The following is a 20,733-nucleotide window of genomic DNA, read 5'->3' as shown; positions in this document are numbered from 1 at the left end:
CGTTGAAAGGAAAACATCCCTGTTTGTAGCGTAAAAGATAGAGCTGATACCTAGCTATAGACTACCGGTAACCTTAAATAAGTGACCGACTACAACCATAAATCAAAGGTTTGTCATGTAGGCTTCCGCCGCGAAACCGAAAACAAAGCTTCCATTAAGCATTTTATGTCCGCATTGCTTCGAAAGATCTTGTCATTGTCGGACTTCTGATGATTAGCGACGCTGTGTTTAGGAGACTGGAAACAGTAACCAGACTTAAAAATAAACAGCTTCTCTATCGCCTTGTGATGTTTCGTCGACCATTTGAGACAACTGCACCTGGATGCTGGTTTTCCGGTAACATTCACGTTTCTTTTTAAACGCCGGCGCCTGTGCCGAAAAAAATATTTCCTTCCTTTAGCCGTGGGACTTTCAATAAAGTTATTCCTCTTCTTCTGTAGTCGTGTGGGCGCTGCGTCCTTATTTATCTGCCTGTGCCTTCGCGTCCCCTTTGCGCATTAGTTAAGATGATAAAACTTAAACAGTAGGCTGTCGCGAAATATTTCGTTAATTTTCCACATTCGAAAATGCCGAACAGCACCATTTCGAATGAGAATCGAATACGAAACACTTATCATACGTATTCGAAACTTCGAATACGAATACGTATTATCTGGTAATAACGCTTCGCTACTTTTTTCCATCCCCCAATAACATTATCGCAGCTGGGCGATCGGCACATTCAGTGACGTGTGTCCCGGTTACGAGCATATTATAGTTACGAACAACCGGGTTATATAACCCGGTTGTGAGCACATAGTTGAGTCCCATGAACACTGTATACTCCACTTCCAAATGGTATCTGCGTAAACGTCTGCTAACTTGAGTGACCTATGTGAACACTTCAGCACCAGATATGCCGCACTTCAAATCGCATCACCCGTTCCGCGCTGTCCATAAAGAGGCATGGCGTCATCAAGGATGAATAAGCGGATTTCCCATTCACGGTCTCTTGAGTGAAGCGTCCATTCTCTGCTCTGTTTCATACCTACGTTGTTGTACCAGCTAAGGTACAGCGAATTAGCTCACAGCCTACAACGGCGAGCAATAAAGTAGTACGCCTTGCATCGGCAGGGAAATAAGCTAATAAAACATTGATTATTACAGTTGACATTAGCCTACGTTAGAACGTCTATGCGGTAACGAACTATGCGAGTGGTGGTTATCATTATATTTAAAATAAGCGAAGCTTCCTTCGCGTACCTCTCCGCGATCTGGCGTGTCTTCCGGAATAAATTCCGCCTCATTCGATCAACTTACGAATGTCCAAAATCATAAGCACCTGCGTGCATTTTATGTCATTACAACACTGTCTAAACCATGCACCTTTGCAAATTTTGGTTATACATTTGAATTTGTAGGGAGCCGTCTAGGGTGCGCTGTACCATAATAATTTGTAAAATTGCTCTGTTGCTAGAGGCAATAGGGAAAATTGAAATGTCCCATTGCCATGCTGTAAAGAAACTGCCAGCACAGACACGGAAACAGTTCTTCACACCGAAAACGGTTTGGCGGAAACGGTTCTTCTCAACGTTTTATTCGCTTTCAACCGCAAACAGGCCTGTATGCGGAACACGTCGAAAACACCCAATTATACAAGGCGAACAGTAATGTCGGGAACATACTAAAACACACGATTATACAAATCCGACGCATCAAAGTCACGGAGATCACACCTGTCTCGCGCACATTATCAGTCAGCTTCGATGAGCGCAGAAAGCGAAAACTCTATACCCAAATAAAGGGCAACTTGCTGAGCGACAGCATAAAAAACAATGCTAAGAAAAACTAAGCGCCTTAGTCGAACTCGACGTTGACGTACAGGGTCTCCTTGTCGACAAAGCCTCGCAGTTCAACGTTCTCCCAGTTGACCCTGTCCGTCCATCGTCCCCAGTTCCAAGCGCCGGCCTGGGGTCTCTTCACCATCCTGTACTCGTCCATGGCCAGCGGCAGGCGGACGTCCCTCTCGGCGTCCCTCGGATGCATGATGATCAGCGTCACCTTCTTGCTGAAGGGCCACTCCACGTAACCGTCCCATTCGCCGTCGCGCAAGAACAGGATCAAACGCACGCTCGTCCCGCGATCGTCCTTGGAGAACTCGCAGTCCAGTCGGAACGTGTAACCGCCGAGCGTGTACGTGTCGCTCGACATCCTCAGTTCCTTCGCGCCCTCGCCGAGCGACTCGAGTCCGACGTAGACGTCGGAGAACTTGCACGTCGTGATCAGGACGCCCGGACGCGAAGCTGCGCGGAACGGTCCCGGGATAACCGTCGCGGACGAAGCTCGAAGCGACAACGAGCTTCGTTCGCCGTCTCGACCGGGACACCTTTTCCGCAAGTCACGCAATTCGCGTTCGAGGCCGGTCACTCTTTCAAGTAGGGCGTTGGAGCTGTTAACGGCGGTGTCCTGCAGGTCGACGTCCACGCCCGGCGGCACCTGTCGCCAGCAACCTCCGTCGACTTCGCTGTTGACGCCTCCTCCGAGTCGTCTGTCGGTAGTGCTACACATTGCCGCAGCCACCGCGTCGATCGCCTCCGCCTTCCAAGGAACGGTATCGGCCGAGCACTGCCGGTAGTGGTGCACCGAGAGTCCGCGAACTACGGGTCTACGGCACTTGCCGCACTTGGCCTCGCCGCCACCGCACTGGGACAGGTGAATCCTCAGTTCGGACAGCTGGCCCGCGAATCCGCACTCGTAGCCGCCGCCGCCCCCTCCCGCGCAGAAGACGCGGCACTGCTCGAGCTCGGAGCGCTCGAAGCTGATCGAGCGGACGTCGGCGAGCACGAACTTCTGCCCGTCGTAAGGGCAGCCCTCGGACTCGGCGATCTGCGCCAAGCAGAGGTCGCACAGGACGTGGCCGCACGGAATCCTCAGAGCGAGGGAAGGCAGGAGACCGCACACGCTGCATAGCCTGCTTGCCGGCATCGGCTCGGCGAACGAGACGCGTCGCAGCTCGAAGAAGTCGTCGAACCCGGTCAGCGTGTAGACCCAGCCGTCCATAGTGCCTTGCGCGTGGAGCCTTTATAACGGAGAGAAAGCACGGAAGCTCCTATGTGCACACACTCACAACACGCAGCGGGCCCGAAACCCAGTTCAACGTGCCGAGTGTTCACCTGTAGAGAAGCGACGTTTCGTCTTTTTTCGCCGTGCGAGAGTACCAGAGTGTGCACAACATACAAAGGTTAACGGGGTGTAACGTACCACGTGCGACCAGTGCGACCATCAGCGGTAATCAACACGGGAACTTCGCCACTTTCGTGAACTGGTAGGCAAGTGCACTCTAGCGGGTACCAACGGAAGCGTGGAGCATAGTGACGTTGTTATCAGACCAAATCTCGTGCGTGACTGATAATGTCGAGAAGAAAAAGGGTGCAAACCGGTCAAACGGCTTATTCCACAAAACTTCGGGCGCTGGAAACTGCATCACTGCACGAGATGACTGAAGCGGAAAATCTTACAATCATCTCACGAAATAACTTTCGTCAAAAAGTGACTATGCGAAATATCGAGTGTCGAGCAAAAGTGAGCGAGCGATCGAAACCGAAACGAGCAAGAAAAAGAGTGTCTTGAGTAGATGTTTGAGTGCGACTTTGGAGTATATGAGAATGTACTCCAACACTACTATTGTCTAGTACACTAGAGGTGTGTACCGTGTCGGTTTCGACAGGCGGACAGGCTCGGTGGTCCTTCTAGTCGGTGTCAGCGCGGCGCTGGGTACTCATCGGCAGCTGCGCACGGCCATTTTTCGTTGGCGGTACCGGCGGCGTGGACATCGAAACCACAAATTTAAAAAGCTATTTCCCGTTATCATTCTTGGCTAAACTGGTTGAAATTCTGGCCTTTTCATACTAAGGGCTGAGAGTACCGAATACAGGTGTCGAAAGTGAGAGAAATAGAAAAGATTTTTGTAAGTCTTGCTTTTCAGCCGGCATATTAGAAAAAAAAACTGTGCAGATATCTGAAAGCCTCTATGTTGAGTGTGTTTGTATACTCCTTCCTCCACGAGTACGCAGAGCCTTGCTGTTCTTTGGGCCGTAGTCGCTTTCTTTTTCTTTTTTTGCTAAGCCTCGGTTTATACGAGATTTTTACATTGAGGAGAGAGTCAGTGAATTCGTCTAGAATTGCTGAGCAAGCACCGACGCACGTTACACTTTCTAGGTATGTCAACCTTGCTTCTACTTGTTGTGAAACATTGTGTTTATACAATATGGCTTATGTAAAAAAAATGAAGACCTCTTCCATGGCCAACTTTTGCTACGTTCAGCATTTAAACTGACTGACAACCGATTTTCGTGGCACCTATTTTTTTATGCAATGGAAAGCTTGTCGGTCATAAATGTCTAATCGTGATGTCGTAACGCGGGAAACGCGGTGGGATATTTTTTATCAGAGTTTTTTGATCTGCAGTGAGGATGTCATTCACTGGAAGCATGCTTAAAACGTTGATAGATGAGCGCGAAATCAATTAAACGCCGCCATTAGCGGAAGGCAGACGACAAGTGCGCTGTAGGTGCGAGAAATTATTATTTTGTTTATCAAGTCGATGTTCCTGTTATTCATGTTTTCCGAAATGATAAAGTATTTCTGCAATAATAGCTACGTAGTTTTCTGTGTAACTGATTTGGTATTTAACCTGTCAAAACGAAAGCAATCGGATCGAAAACGAAAGGATGCTTTTGTACGCAATACGCAGTTCAGCGTGTTGCTGTAACCATCCGTGCGCTTTTGATGTCCATTAAGCATAGAATAAAGCACAAGTGTATAATATTACAGCGAATTCAATGTTGAGAAATAATGAGGTTGCAGTTAACAACAGTCGACTTACGTAGTCTCCTAGACTACATACGAAGTACCAAGATATCACCGCCAGACCTCGCCACTTACTGGTTTTTGAGACTTACTGCCGCCCATTTGAAATAATTCCTACTCGCGAACAGCGTGCTGGATTCTATCACTATATATCATGGTCATTTAATTTCGAACAACTTCTCATAACACATTCTGTACATTTGTCAGTCCCTTTCAGCTGTCGACCACAGCAGATGATATATCGCACATTCCCGACTGGACAAGTGAAATCACGTGTTCAGTATATTAATCACCCCTTACATATGTACCTTTTCTCATAGGGTCCTTTTTCTCTGAAGAAAAAGAAGCAACATAATTTTTTTCTACAGCAGGTGAACATTTTTTTTCAGCATATATATGATGCTGTAAAAAACGAATTCGCTCAATTTGTTAACTCGTCATTCAGGTTGAATGAATTGAATATACGAAGTGTGGATTAGCAGAAATGCAGGCATTGCTAGGGTGCACAATTATTTCTGAATAAAAAGTTATTTTTTAACCCGCACATCGAAACTGTTTTATATTTCGGTACAGCTATCGGTGCCAGTTGCATTCAATTTTCTTTACATGAATGCTACAAAGAAACAGCACCATGCACTAGACATTTAAAAATATTTTTTTACATGTAGAAATGTAGAAAAACTCCTATGAATGCAACAGCCGGAATAATGCGAAAACTTCCAGTTGGCATGTCAAACACATCGGGACCTAAAATTTTTATCTTGTCGCAACTCGCACCTCTCGTGTTGATTCCGCTTTCAGACGCATCGCCAATTTTACCCGCAGCTACAGTACCCAGCTACAGTACCGCGATTCCGACGTTCCGAGGCCGCCGTTTATTCTCTTTGCGCCATATTGCGCCATGTTGCGCTTTTAAGGGGGTAGTTTCGGAATCCCACGTTGGCGCTGACTTGTGGCGACACGCTTGCGCAGACGTGTGGAGAGCAAGGTCACTTTGGTTACTTTTGTTTGTATTGTGTTGCTTCATTGCTCTCCCTGCTTGACACGATTCCGTGCTGGAGTACAGGCAAAAGAAGTAAACAAGACGACGACAAAATCTTAAACGAAGCTGGATTGACTCAGAAAAAGAAAACTTCATTTAAATGACGCGCCGATCTCGCCGACAGGAAACATCGGCGGGGGCGCGCCGACGCCTCGACGCACAGCTCTATGTATGCACAGCTGCGCACAGCTCAACGCCGACAGCTGTGCGCACAGCTTCGAGTTCCTTTAGCGTGACCCTTGATGCGCACAGCCCCGTCAGCTTCTTTCACCCAGCAGCTATTAGCCCAGCATAAACAACGTTGGGATTTCGAACGAATGGGAGCATTAACTGGTTACAGCTGGAGGTAAGCAGGAAACAGAGTATTGGTGTCGGGAAAAGCACGGAAGAGATCAATAGAGCGTGTTATAACGAAGAGAGGGTCCTCTCTTCATCATCTCAATCAGAGATAGACAACATTTGCCAGACTACAATAGACGTGGTGAAACCAGACTGGCCCGAGGAAGCTCGGTGACTATTTGTCACCGCCAAGTTTGCATCATCTTTGATAGTCGTGCTGGTGATGAGGCCCAGCCATGTCCTGAATCATCGTTCCGAGCCTTCTCACAAGTGGGACGCCATAACACTGATATAATCCCTTCAGCTCTATTATATTACATTAACATCGTCCACCGTCCGCTACATGCCGATCTCGGCGAGAACCGTATAGCCGCGTTCACATGAATGCGACAACTGCAGCGCATCGCGTCGCGTCGGTAGGCGGGATGCGATGCGTGGTGACGTCACCACGTCCAGACAAATTAAAAACCATGAAAAAAAAACGATATGTATCCAGCAACGAAAAGTGCTGGACAAGGCTGCGCGACTCCACCTGCGTTCCAGCCAGGGCGACCACAGCACGGGCCTTGCACATCTGCTCGCGTGTCTAAAACGCAATGAAAATCCCCGACAAGCACCACGTGACGAATGTCCAGGAAATACACGTCCAGGTCACGAAAAAAAACCATTGGACTTAGTGGCTTGCGCGGGCCCATTGATGCGCAAAATATACAACCTGAATGAACATAGCACACAATCAAATACCGATATCCGCCATGTCCCATCATAAAGAACATGATGACCTCACAGGAAAGCTTTATTGATAATAATACAGACTCCACTATAGTGTGACGTCGCGAAAGAGAAAAAAAAACAATCTAGATTGAAAGTGCGTTTGAAAGCAAGAACATGTCCAATGGTGAAAAAATTTGTTTCTTGCAAACACAGAATGCCAGAATTTCTAGCGCGGGCCACGCTGATAATTTCGGCTTGCTTCATAGTACTTCGGAACCCCTGTGCGTTTAATGAAGTAATATTCAGGGCGTCAGCCATAATTAATTAAAAGTGCCACCGAACTGACCCGGCCGTGTTGTTCAAGTTGGCGCCCCGGGAACAAGTCCAGGGGACATGCAGTACTCACATCGCTTCTTCGACACTCTCGAAGAAGGCTAAGGTTTTTTTTTGGCCGCTGTAACTCGGTGGGGCGATACGGGGCGCAGTCCGAACCGGAGGCTGACGCGTGGGCCCACTTTACGTCTCGTGGGATCGACATTTCTACGACGAGTCCATCCAGGCTTCGCGAGAGTCCAACGCTACTATCAACTCCGAGGCTGATGCTATATTCAGATGATGATGTTGGTAGCGGTTGGCCTGCGGTATCGACGTCATCGCCACCGACTTCGGCAGCCGGGGGCTCATTCAGATGCAACGGCGCAGTGGCTCTGTCAGAAAAGCGACAAATCGGATGTGGCGTTGCAAGCGACGCATCTGAGGCGGATGAAGCCACCGCAGATTTCGTGGGTGTGTCTAGCGTAGAAATCGCAGGGCCAGGTGTTTTAGCCGTGTTTAAAACCTCGGTGCGATCAGGACTGATGGTAGCAGGCGAAGTGGAGGCGCTATCGGCCACAGCATGCGTTCTCCTTCGCTGCTTTGGGAGGGGGGAGGGGGGGGGGCTAGTGAACATGGCGTTCTTGTTTTTCTTCCCTGGTGAAATGGAGCAACCCAATCTGGGGGATGGGCCATGAATTGGGAGGTGAAATAACTGTTATAATTTTTTTTTATAAATTAGGGTGAACTGAAATAAGTATTTTGCAAATGGGATTTAAAGTGTCTACTGTTACAGGTACAAATAATCAATTATCCAGATATATTGTGAATTTTGCGAGCATAATAAGTATTTAGAAGAATTCTAACATGACATTCGTTTTGTCTCACGCAGAAAGATGCAGAGGGCTTCACAAACGTTCGGTAGCCCCAAAGGAAAGATTTATAGGAAGAGTCAAATTCAAGCCAAGCTTTTGGAAGGATTCTTCTAAAAATCTTTTCCGTTGAATAATGAAACGGCAGCATTTCAAAAAGAAAGTGTTCCAGAGATTCACTCTCATTGCATAAGAGGCACAAGGGCGATATAGCCAGAGCAGACCTGTGGAGGTAAAAGTTCAGTGTAGGGACTCGACACCGTAGTCTCGTAATCGTTACTTCTATTTTTCTAGAGGAGCACCATTTGTTGCTCCAAGAAAAACTGAGATGCGGGAAATCAGATGTTGCCAACGATGATTGCGCGAAGTTATTTGTAGTAGTATATTTTCTGAATCGTACTGCAGTGATGAAAGCTGACGAGGAGCAAAATAATATTAGGAGCATAAATTTCCTAATATCTATGGAATTAGCATTGAATGGTGTAGAATTATCTGTTGAAATTGTTCCAGCGAAAATAACAATGACTGATTCTGTGGAGATCTCAAATAAGCGAGAGAACTAAATATTGACACGGCTCCGGCGACAGAAAACATGCCTAACATTTCTGAAAGGAAAAGCTCGAGTCAACCCCACGAACTAGTCCTTTAACACAAGCTAAGTGAGCAGGAATGAAGGAGCATGCCGGATGTGAGGCAAACGCTGTGCATTTGGAAGGTCAGTGATACAGGCCTGGTCTGGCGAACAGCAGAGAATGCCACCACGACCAAACTGCCGTACTTCGGTGACCAGTTGGTAGCGGGCTGTCGCCTTTTGAAGTTCTTCCTGAATGAATTCGGGGTTTTTCATTCGAACTGCTTCCCCATCAGAAGGTACCCGGGCCACAGGAACTTTGGTCAGTCCGCTGTGCAAGAGAAGTTCAATGGGATAATCATGAGGTGCAAGAGAAGCCGACGAGGCAGTGCTTGGCCAGTGACTGAGCAGCGCTCAACTACAAGCATGCTGCCACCAGGCACGTCATCAATAGCACGGTCTTCTTTTTCGGTCGAGGAGGCCGGCGAACATGGCGTGCTGCGAGTGCCCGAGCTCCATTCTTCTTTTTTTCTCATTAGCCGACATCCGCGCCTTCAGCGTTGGCGCCGTGTGTAAGGAAGCCTGTCGCATCCTCGACGGCAAAAGCATCACCACCCACACTCTCACGTGGTTCCCCGCTCACATGGGATCCATCACGGGAGGCCCCACAAACCTCAACGAGCTGGCCCACTCCAAGGCGCGAGGTCTCACTTTCCGCGACCATGGAGAACTCCAACGCCGGCCCGCAGCGGTGGAGAATACAGATCAACCGACCACATATAACGAAATTGCGCAGCACGTTTATCTCGGCAGGAGAGAGTTTCCCCTTCCACACAAGAAGTTAAATAGAGCACAGGCATTGACCCTCAGATTACTGCAAACAGGCTCATATCCCAGCCCGGCTTTATTCCACAAAATTTATCCCGACACCTATGCCACTAGTTCTTGCAGGCATTGCAGCGACATCGCTAGCGTAGATCATATGCTCTGGCGTTGCCCCTCGTTACGAGGCACAGAAGAAATCAATGAAGACAAGTGGCTCTCCGCTATCAAGAGCCCTGATGCCGGGGCGCAACTATGTCCAGAGGGCCCACGATGCGGCGGTCGGACAAGGCCTGACTGTCCCAACGTGGGAGCGGCCCGCAGCGCGCTGAGTCGCGTACCTCAGGACCTTATTAAAGTTTTGCATCTATCCATCCATCATTTGCCGACGCTGGTTGATCCGGTGTGAAGGCTTTGGTTACGGCGTCACCCGCACTCGCGACCGCAGCTGACGCCGGTGGTAAGGGGGGAAAGCAGCGTCCGAATATGAACGCCGCACCGGACACGCGACCGTAGTGTGACCACCACCGCAACGCCAACAATGACGGTCACACCCGTCGCTTTCGTGGCCATAGATACCACAACGGTCACAAAACGCTGCGGTGCTCTGTGCACAGTAGTGGTTGCTGGAACCGCACCGACGACAAACGCGTTACAAGTCGCGGTAGTCAAACGTCACACGATGACCAGAGACCCGCAGGTAATTAGGGACCGGGGTTGTGGTGCTCATTTCCGTCCGAACGAAGCGGGTGCCCGCGTGCACGCCACGTCATCCGCTCGTAACACCAGCGTTGACAGAGAGAACCTTGCCGTATGGTGACAGGGCCTGAACGTGGACATCGTTCGGAACGAAGGACTGCAGGAAGAGGCAGGTTACGTTGGTGATCTGCGGGCTGACGGGAACGACGGGACAACGCTCGCCACCGATGACAAGGGAGCCAGCATCAACGATTAGAGTCATGGAAGCCATGCTCTTGAAAGTGACTCGGAAGTTGAGCCCTCCCATGCACTGAACGCAGTAGACCTCATGCAGAGAGGCCAACTATTGAGACCGTCGCGTCGATAACGGACTCGGAACTATTCCCCACAGGGACAACATCGAAGACCTGGGCCTTCGAAGGAGTCCACGGCACTGTATAGGTGTCATAGCGTGAGAGAGGGTCGCGCCTGGCGCGGAACACGCAGTGACGTCAGCAGAAACCATCCCCCGTTTTCTTCGTAGAAGTACACTGGGTGCGACACTGCCTTTGCGTTCAGAAAAAAGTTTATTTAAAGAAAAGACAATACGAACACCGAGTCACAATCACGGCACAATTCCACTAGAACGATAACATGTACAGGAAACGAAGGATTGTACACACGGCACGTCCTCAAAGTAGTGTCCGAGTCCACACTCACTAACATATAACCCAGCGAAAAGTAGTTACACAAACTAATTGTCACATCTATAACATGATGTTCCATATATACAGTGTACACAATGGTTATGTACAATAATCACGTTGTCCGTCCATTTACCAGTGCCATTGGAGCCGAAGTCTACCTTCTCATGCATGCATGCATGTTGCCTCAAGCAAGCCCCGTCCTCAGACTGCTTTTCTCAGTAATACTTTTCAATGTAACTTTTAGAATGCACCGTAGTGCTGCCAATAAAAAAAAAATGCAGGAAGGGGTTTGGTGCAGGGGCTAAGTATTTTATCTAAATGTACCTAACGCTTACCAAGATTTTTCGAAAAGTTTGAATTTAGTCACGACCAAGACGTTTCTCGCTTTTAAAGATGCTGACAGCCAATTTTTATGGTACCCTTATCTTTAGTGCAACGAGAAGCTTATCGGTAAGAGTGTCTAATTATTCAGTCGTAAAGCGAAAAACGTAATTGCAACGTTTTTATAGGAATTTTTCGATCTGCAGTGAGTCTGTAGTCGTTCACTAGAGGCATGCTGCGAACAGTGATAAGTGAGCGCGATAGCGATTATACGCCTGCATTGGTGGGAGCAGACGACGAGTGTGGTCGTAGCTGTGATGTACTATGCGAAGCATACTAGCCGCACAACCACGCTCTTCCTTGCTGCGCCGCGCGCGGCCGCGTAGCTACCATATGACGTCATAACAGCTGCAAAAGCGGAGGCTCAACTCGTGCGCTCGCTTGCGGCCGCGTAGTTACATAGCCGGGTCTCAGCTCGTGCGCTCGCCTGCATGAGTTGTTTCTTCGTCTAGCCGAACCAAATATAGCCAAGAAACAGCAGTTCAACAGCAGTTCAACAGTGGTTCAACAACTAAATAAAGGCTAGTATACTTCGCATCCTGGGCTTAACCTTAGCTAAGCCACAGCCATTTTTGTTATTGCTATATCAACTATATATAGACAGACCAGGCGCATTTCTACCGTCGCCGTGAGGTTCTGTATGAGTGAAAGCGTGTGTGGGTGAGCCGTCCAACGCGCTTCAACATCGCGTGCGCGAGCGAGAACGCGGCCCGGATGAAGACCACCCATAATACCTAAAGCCCCTTAAACTTCGTTAAGTAGTGCCACGCTTTGAAGAATGCCGCCTCCTCCTCGCGCGCTCTGGCCGCCGCGGCGTCGCTATTGGCTAATAGCATCACGTGGGCCCTCGCGCCTTGCTTCAGCGCCATTTTTGCTCGAGAAGCCTCACGGAGTGGCGAGGAGCGCATGTAGGCGACGTTGCTGCGCTTGAGCAGTGTAGGTGGCGCCACGGTGAGGAGCGAGCCTGAAACAGAGGAGAAACGAGGAGGAGTGATGGCGGAGGAGGAGAGTGTCACTACGAAGTTTAAGGGGTTTAATAATACCCATGTGCGTGCCCTCTCCAGTGGCGCGCGATGTACGGGGTGAGGCGAGGGAGGAGGGGCATTCTTCTCCGGCGGCTGCTACGGTGCCTCGATGTCCTCCTCGCCCGCCGCTCCGTATTGGGGGCGAACTCCACCACGGGAAAAGCTGGCGCCACCGTCGGCGTGACGTGCCATGAGGGATCACGTGGACACAGCGGCCGCGCCGGCTGCTTCGGAAGCGTCGAAGCAGAAAACGAAAGTTTGAAATCCCACTTGCGCTGCGGTTCTGATTTAGTGGTGGGGCTTCACCGCCTTGGGTGTCTGCTTGGCAACACTTGGAAGTACTATAATATGTAGTGGCTGGCTTTGGAGGCGTGTAGAATGGTAGGCTACTGCTCGGTGCCGCAGTGCCGCACGTACGCAACGGAGCCCGGGGTCCGCCTTATTCACACGTACCCGCAGGACAAGGAACTGCGTGAAGCTTGGCTGGCGAAACTTAGAACCGGCAGACAGCCATCGGCTACAACTCGCGTATGCAGCAAGCACAGACGCGATGAAGATTTCTGCTACGGTGTCGGGACGGCGACGTTCGGCGAGTAGCAGAAAACGCGCACTGAGACGCTAGCCTGCGCACGCTGCGCGGCTAATGTCATGACGGTTTGGTCTACGAACTTCACTTCTACGAACTTCACTGCAACGGAAAGGGAGCAGTATGACGCACATTAAAGAAAAGGCATGGCATATGGTCATGTTTGTGTTATGAATTATGCACTGGATTACGAAAAAGAAACAGAGGGAAATCGCACGCTGAGAAGGCCGATAAACATACAGTGCGACGCAACTTGGGAAATAATAATGAAATGTCCAACAATTTAGAAGACAAAAAAAGGCTGAATTGTCGCTACGGCACATCGCAGTCGCCGTATAGGCGTCGAAGTCTACATAACGAAATTATTTTTGAACCGTTCTGACATCGTCCACGCAACAATGGTTGCTTGTGTACTGTCATATGCTCATATGCTGTGGCCTAAGGCCCACGGCATGGTGCGAAAACGCGCTAACAGCGAAAGCAAGAGATTGTGCGCGGACATGCATGCAGACGCGCAGTCGGTCGCTGCGAACCCGTGCGATCGCTGCATTGGGGCTTCTTTCTGTTTGATTATATAGACAGCCCACTCCATTTGATTATATAGACAGCCCACTATAAGAACATATTTCACATAGTTTACTCTCAGCGTCTGCCTACCTTTCACGCAAGAAGGCGGTTCGGGAGACTCCATCGCCGCGACCACGGGCATGCCGTGGCGTTCATGCACTGCACGTATTCGGTAAAGAGATCGCGTCTGTAAACGATTCTGTGCTTTCAGTTTGCCCAAGATTATTATACTGACACTCAAAAATTTTCCTCGTTTTGGGAGTACCTACATACCGTTTTGGCAGAGTCCTCGGCCCCAATAGAGTACAGGCTGGTGGAGGCAACCATGGCGTCTACTACGGCGTTGCCCAGTATATTTCTCAAGTGATTTGAACGTGTAGCACATAAAAGGGAATATATATTGGCACATTCCTTTTTGTATTCTGAAAATAGCTGTAAGCCTTCATTAGCTTTACTTCAGATCACCGCCGCATAATATAAACACGTGAAGAACCGTCTCATTTTGAAAAGCAGTTAAGGAAGCAGGTGGCCCTTGTAGAACATAAACTGCAGTGTTAATTAAGTCCTCGTGTTACTGCCGCGCGTTTCTGAGAAGAAATGCAAAAATTTGATATTATACCATGAACTACTCGTCGTGAGCAAACCTATCTAAGCGGATTAAAATCAAGGTAACTGTTGTGGAAGTCATATATAGCCAGCGTTTGTGACATACTTGTTGCACCGCGGCAGGTATGAAATCATAACTGGATTCTTATATGCTATATTTTTGTGGTTGTCGATCCGCGCATGAGAAACCCGCAATGGGCTGGTCTGCGCTCCTTCGGCTGGCACTGTAGCGTTGCCTTTGAGAGCTGCATTGTCGTCTAAGAAATAAGCTCTTTGAACAAATTTTCGCAAATGAAAACATCGGAAGAATACATTTGAGACGACCGCCATAAGTATACAAGCAGAGAGAACAAGGGAGAACAAACGAAAACACTGCAGGAAGCGCCCGACACCGCCCGAACTGTAGCAGACGACAGGCGCGAGTCCTTGCCCTGACGTCACGCGAGCGGCACTCGCAGCGCCCCTGTAGTTCGTTCTCGGTGCTAATACCGGCCCGACCCGCGGCGGAGGTGAAACAGGCGTTCCCCATGCGTGGGCCGATCCCGAAGGTGTGCAATGCCGGGCCGACCCGCGGCGGAGGTGAAGCAGGCGTTAAGCAATCCCCATGCGTGGGCCGATCCCGAAGAAAGTGCTATACCGGACCGACCCGCGGCGTAGATGAAGCAGGCGTTAAGCACTCCCCATACGTGGGCCGATCCCAAAGATGTGCAATGCCGGGCCGACCCGCGGCGGAGGTGCAGTTCGTCGTTAATGGGCCCACATACACAGCTTCGCTGGTCATCCTTCTTCATCGAGTGGAAGGGCACCGAGTTTTTTTTGTTTGTTTTGTTTATCAAGCCGATTTTCCTGCGATTCATGTTTTCGGAAGTGTTGAATTATTTCTATTGTAATAGCCCCGTGCTTTCGTGGTTTCCTGTCAAACATGTTTTGTCATTTTTAGCCAAGCCAAGTTATCTAAAGTGAAACGACACTTCTATAAATGATACGCAGTTCAGCGTGCGCTTTTCGTTTTCGAAGCATGTGGCCTCTTGAAGACTTGGGCGAGCTTTAACAAGAAATTTAAGCTCGCATGTTCGCTCAGAATTTCGTGCGCGCATAAGAGCAATCATGTGCGCCTCCATGCATTCAGGGTAGCGAGCTCTGCTCGTTGGCATGGCCTTTTAGTTCGTAAGGTGCATACATTAAAGCGGAATAGCCTAATAATATGCAAACTGCAATTTTAAGCAATAAGTATGCGGTACTCAATAACAGCTGATTTACGTGCAGTAATCTCGTACGCTGCATCCCAAGTACCAAGGCTTTACCGCCAGTTCGCGGCACTTGCAGGTTTTTGAGACTTTCTTGGCCAATTCGAAATTATAATTTCCACTTATATCGCGAACAGCGTGCTAGATTATATATGACTATAAATTGTGGTCATGTCATTTCCGTCAACGTTTTACAACACATTCTGGTCAGTTGTCAATCCCTTTAGCAGGTAGACTCCAAGTTATTGCCTGCTCGGTCAATTCCCCGAATAAAAATTATATATATATATATATATATATATATATATATATATATATATATATATATATATATATATATATCGCTCGTCGATTAAAAATGCGCCTCTTCCTCTCTGCAATCACTCTCTCTCGATTGCATATTTTCAAATTCTTTATTTCTCGCAGCCCCCTTTCGTTTGGCAGCGGCTTTACAGCGAGGCTTTTAAAACTAAGGTAATTGCAGTCTAATAACGGTTATACAATAGTGAACCAATAGGGCAACCAATAGTGAAAGTACAAAAGAAAACATAACAAAATGATAGAATCTTTAGACAATATTCACCACAAAGGAAAACAGAACCTATGGTAATATACGTATAGCACGCACGCACCGAAGAGATCAAAATTGTCTCTTTTTTTGCAATAGCAATTATAGGGGCACTCCAGGCTAATTTGCGCTGTCTGATGCTTCTAAGGCGAGGGGGAGGAGAAGGGTGGAGAGATGTGCGTGCGCTAGGAGAGGAGGAAGGTCATAGCGCGCATCTCTTCCACTCCGGCTGCGGTGGCTGAGTGCAGCAGCGTGCGTCCTAGCTTGGAGGCAATGCGCGCCGAGTTCGAAGGCTAGCCGACCGCATGTAGCTGTTGGCTTCGTGAGCGTCGTGTTCTCGCACGCCCGATTCGCGTCGAAGCTGGAGGCAAACGAAGGGGAAGTCGCTCACCACTGCTGCTGCCACTCTTCGTGCCAGCATTCCGAGTGTCCGCGGTCATCGAGTGAGAGCGGTCATTAAGCGAGAGCGGTCATCGAGTGAGAGCGGTCATCGAGTGAGAGCGGTCATCGAGTGAGAGCGGTCATCGAGTGAGAGCGGTCATCGAGTGAGAGGTGTTCGTGTTTGCCCGCGAGTGCGTGTCAACGCGCGTTTAAGGCCAAAAGCCTCAGTTGCCTATGTTAGCGGTGACCTTGGCCGAAGTGCAACCGTGACGAAAAATTGTCGACGCACCGCAAAGAGTAAAATTACGTCGACAAATGCTCGGATTGACGCACGTTTCTCATATAGGTTCCTGTAAACGAAGTAAATTAGTGGCCTTGAGAAGAAAATTCGGTACGTTTCGGTCTGGGTGGGAGTTTGAGCCCAGGCCACCGGAGTGAAGAGACGAGCACGCTTCCCCGAATCCACGGCTGCGCCACGGTTCTAGCTTACTAAGCGTGCCTAAACTCCGTTTCATACATCAGGTGCAACGCTGTGAAGGCTGTAGACACTTTTTACAGTGGCTGCGTTCGCACTTGGAAGTAGTTCGGTGTCTTTTCACCGATTTTTGTGAAAATGTTTATACAAGGCCAGTTCGGAATGAAAATAACAATTTACCCTTAAGAGCAGACAAATCATGCGCTCATTCGGCTGCTAACACGTCGTTTTATATCAATTCGCCTTTTGTTGTTTTTTAGTTGCATCCCGTCGCGGCTGCCTCAAGTGCATGCTCGCGCGAGCAAACGCCGCTGGTGCCCAGCGAATCACAGACGGAACGCGCGGAGTGATAAACATTGGAGACCGCACTACTTGAGTAGCTTCCACAGCGTTTACACCTGATGTATGAAACGCATGCGTGCCTGATTGCACACATCACCTGGTCACAGAGATGCGCTCGCACCACTGCTCGCGCATTTGTCGTCGTCATCTTCCACAGCTGGCTCCGACGCCGCTAGTACACCGAAACGCCGCTCATCATGCCAGCTTTCTCACACTGCCCTCCCTATGCGAAGGTACTGACGGCACGGTCCCACTACCAAGTAGGTGCGGCGATTTGGGGTGATGTCTGTCGTCCGCTCCGATGGACAGATGCCACAATCAATTGTTTATAAACGTATCTTAATCGTGACAAAAAGTGAGCCAGATGTGCAATCCGGCTTTCGCCTTGATGTTGTACAAGCGCGTAACAATTGCTTAATTTTGTTTTAGTTAGTAGGCGAACAGTTAGTGCACGTTACGCAGCCGATAAAGCGACTAAGCTTATATTTCGTATAGCTGTCTAATAATCTGCTATCGCAATCAATATACTTCGCGGGCGAAACTTTTTTTTTTGCTTTATTTGCTACCTTTGCTTCTCACGTTTTCCTGCAGTTGCTGCCGCCATCAACCGCATTTTTTACCTGTTTGATTCTCGCACTTATTTTATTGACTCACCGCGTGAACTTCTGAGACAGGCCTCGTACATCGATTCGCGTCATGTAAGGGCAGAAATAAGCTATCTCTCGCTGAGAAAAAAAAGACCGCGAGTGAGGCTGGAAAACGTTTTCTGAAACATTTAATTCTCTTTAATTCCGAACTGTTACGAATTCGTACGAACCGGTTCACACCGTTACATGTATAAATTTTTTATCAGAAGCTGAACCTGAACCGAACCGAAAAAATATGCAGAAGCCTAAACCCGAACCGAACCGCGTGCCTTGCGCACCCATGGAGCGTTGCTGAAGCCCGCTACATTCGTAGATGCATTGGGGCTCCTGCACTTGCCGCATATATAGTGAACTAGAAGGCTTCCACTTCACTGTACCGCAACCTTCAGCGCTTCAACACACAATCCGCCGTGGTCAATCAGGGGTCGCGTTTCCCTGTCTTTGATGCGCGAGTCTCTTCCTTAAAGGGACACTAAAAGCAAGTACTAATTCGACGTGAACTGTTCAAATTCCATTCCGGAAACCTCGCAGCGCTTGTTTCGTGCCAAGAGAAGGCTTAGTTTACGAGTAAATTGCATCTGAAGGGTCCGAACACCTTTTTCGAAATTCAAATCTCCCGCCACCAAGCAGGGGGAGTGGTGACGTTGCATACGCCATTACCACCCTTGGCTGCTTAATATTTGCCTTTAGTGTCCCCCACGGAGGAAGGAAACTAAGGAGAGGCCCTGACGTCACTCTTTGTGAAGCAGAAGTGAAGCCGGAAGTTGGCGTTGCTCATGGCGATGCTCCGCCTTTTGTGCCACCCTCCTCTCTTGTTTACACCTTTCGCGAAACCACGCCGCGCTGCGCGTGGTTTCGCGCGCGGAGCGCGCGCGCTCGCGCAACATCCGGCAGAGCACGGTGCAGGTAACACAGCGCAACAAGACACGCTGACTAACGCAAACCCGCCCACACAGCGCCTTTGCCACGGCACGAAACCTACCAGAGCAACACGTGTGAGCGCTCAAAAAATCAGAACAACGCCGCCACTGTGGCCCAAAAGGCGTGGCCATGCAGCGAAAAAAATTAAAAAGTAGCAAAAAAAATGAGAACCTATACGTCATTTCCGCCACACTTTTCTCCTAGCGCGCGGAGGGGGTAGGGCCTCTCCTTAGTTTCCTTCCTCCGTGGTGTCCCCTTAAAGTGTCGAACGCAGGGGCCGATGAGCAGCACTTTGATAAAGTGTACACCTACTGACTGCTCCGAATTCGTCACGCATGGGGCAAGAACGACGGCATCCACGCACGCAATACGTGCCCGAGTCGAGTAATGCCTCGGTTCGTCTACACAACGTTACCAAAGTATGGCTCGCGGGTGCAGTATACACACGGTTGCACGGATATAAGCGATAACAGTATGACATGGGACTTATTCTGCGACGACTACTTTCAGCCGTCAGGCACGCGCGCGCCGATTGGCTGGATTGAGCGAAACCGGATAAGCCAGCTGGCTGGCTGGCTGGTCGAGCACTGTATAACGTCACGCGAAGACGATAGTATCGCCGAAGTGATCGTCGCAGGATACGTCCCCACGTTTTTAGTTACATGCGGTTTTAGCAGGTGACCCCTTCTGGCCAAACTGAAAAAAAAAGAAAACGTTTCTAGTAAAAAAAAAAAAGTTTGGGGCATGAACTCAAAGCATCAATCAACGCGTCAAGCAACGCGCTCATATGGAATTCCGGCGTCTTTAGAGCACAAGCACACACAACGCGCATATGCATCGCGCAAGACGGTAAGGCAAACGCAAAAGACTCAAACGTCGACGCATCAACCACGCCAAGGAACGGGCTCACACGGAAGTGCTTACCCGCATGCAACCTTGTGGTATAAATCCAAGTGGGGGGTGAGACGAGACGTCAAGAGACAGTTCTGTGGCTGTGGCGCATGCGCGGCCGAGCTATCGGTCACATCTTTGATCACGGCCGCGGTGGCCGCATTTCGAAGAAGGTGAAACGCGAAAACGAACGTGTACTTAGATTTAGGTGCATGTTAAAGAACACCAAGTGTTCAAAATTTATCCGGGGTAACCCCCCCCCCCTCCCAACACACACACATACACACCCCACGGGGTGCCTCATAATCAGATCGTATATTGTTGCACGTAATACTCCCGAATATAACTCTAAGTTGTCGGACCTGCGCGAATTCTTTATCTGCGGGTACTCACAAATACACAAGTCAATTTCAACGTATAATACATGGAAACATATACATACATGGCACGTACCGAGATCACCAGATCTCGGGGGCCACGTGCCGTGACGCCTAGTTTTTGGCCTCACCGATAGGTGGCGGTGCCATCCTAGATTTTTTTTTTTTTTGCGTGGCCTCGAAGTGTTCCAAATGAGAAGCGATCTCGAAAACTCGGCAAAGTTACCCCATAGAGTACTCTCGTCGGAGCGAACAAAGACCAAGTCAAAGCCATTCTACAGACTAATTTGCACGGATGAAGCGAATGAGCCTCTCCCTTTCGTAAACAACGTGGCGTCACGGGCAGTGCCCAAAGCGAAGCGCCAGGCTCGGGCAAAACATTTCCCTCGCACCATGGGTGCCATGCATGGCGTCTGTTGCGACGGATTTGTCCGAGTACGTGAGTTCGCTGCCGAAAGCTGCCTGTCAGCGGCACGTCAAAAAACTCTTCGCCTGCGGCTACCACTACCCTGATCCAAATTTCATCATTGACTGCAAAAACGGCCCGAAGATTTCACCGAACGTGCGATTCGGAGACACATGGCTGCGTAGCGGCACGCTCCTAAAACTGTCCGGGAAATTCAATCCGTGCCATAAGCGCAACATGTGACTCGTCTCTAATAAAAGCCGGGAAACCACGGATCAAACGCAACTGCACTGCACAGAAGCTGCGTACCTGAGTAGCATTTCAGTTCCAAACTGCGATAGAAACGGTCGCATTTCTTCTGGTCAGCGTAGATACGGGCAATAGTATACGACGGCCACCAGAGAACCG

At 49.3% G+C, this 20,733-nt stretch overlaps 2 protein-coding genes across 2 annotated transcripts in view; both read right to left on the bottom strand.

Annotated features, from left to right (window-relative positions):
* LOC139060983 (uncharacterized) overlaps nt 1–20,733 on the bottom strand; it is a 149,609-nt gene that overhangs the window by 128,429 nt on the left and 447 nt on the right. The gene's annotated exons all lie outside the window — the stretch shown is intronic.
* On the bottom strand, nt 1,557–20,731 carry LOC139060984 (uncharacterized). The gene is made up of 2 exons (XM_070540348.1): nt 20,635–20,731; nt 1,557–3,058 (listed from the first exon to the last, which is right to left on the bottom strand). Exons 1-2 carry the CDS (start codon nt 20,676–20,678, stop codon nt 1,837–1,839), a joined length of 1,266 nt encoding a protein of 421 aa, XP_070396449.1. The 5' UTR covers nt 20,679–20,731; the 3' UTR covers nt 1,557–1,836.

The sequence above is a fragment of the Dermacentor albipictus genome, chromosome 6 (assembly GCF_038994185.2).
Source record: "Dermacentor albipictus isolate Rhodes 1998 colony chromosome 6, USDA_Dalb.pri_finalv2, whole genome shotgun sequence".
Classification (NCBI taxonomy): Eukaryota; Metazoa; Arthropoda; class Arachnida; order Ixodida; family Ixodidae; genus Dermacentor; species Dermacentor albipictus.
The sequence above is the reverse complement of the archived record's forward strand: the minus strand, read 5'-3'. Positions and strand labels throughout refer to the sequence as shown.

Coding starts and splice junctions, on each gene's coding strand:
- LOC139060984 (XM_070540348.1), bottom strand. CDS start 20,678: ATGCGACCGTTTCTATCGCAGTTTGGAACTGAAATGCTACTCAG. Junction 3,059..20,634: donor GGAACTGAAATGCTACTCAG/GTACGCAGCTTC, acceptor TCCGTTATAAAG/GCTCCACGCGCAAGGCACTA.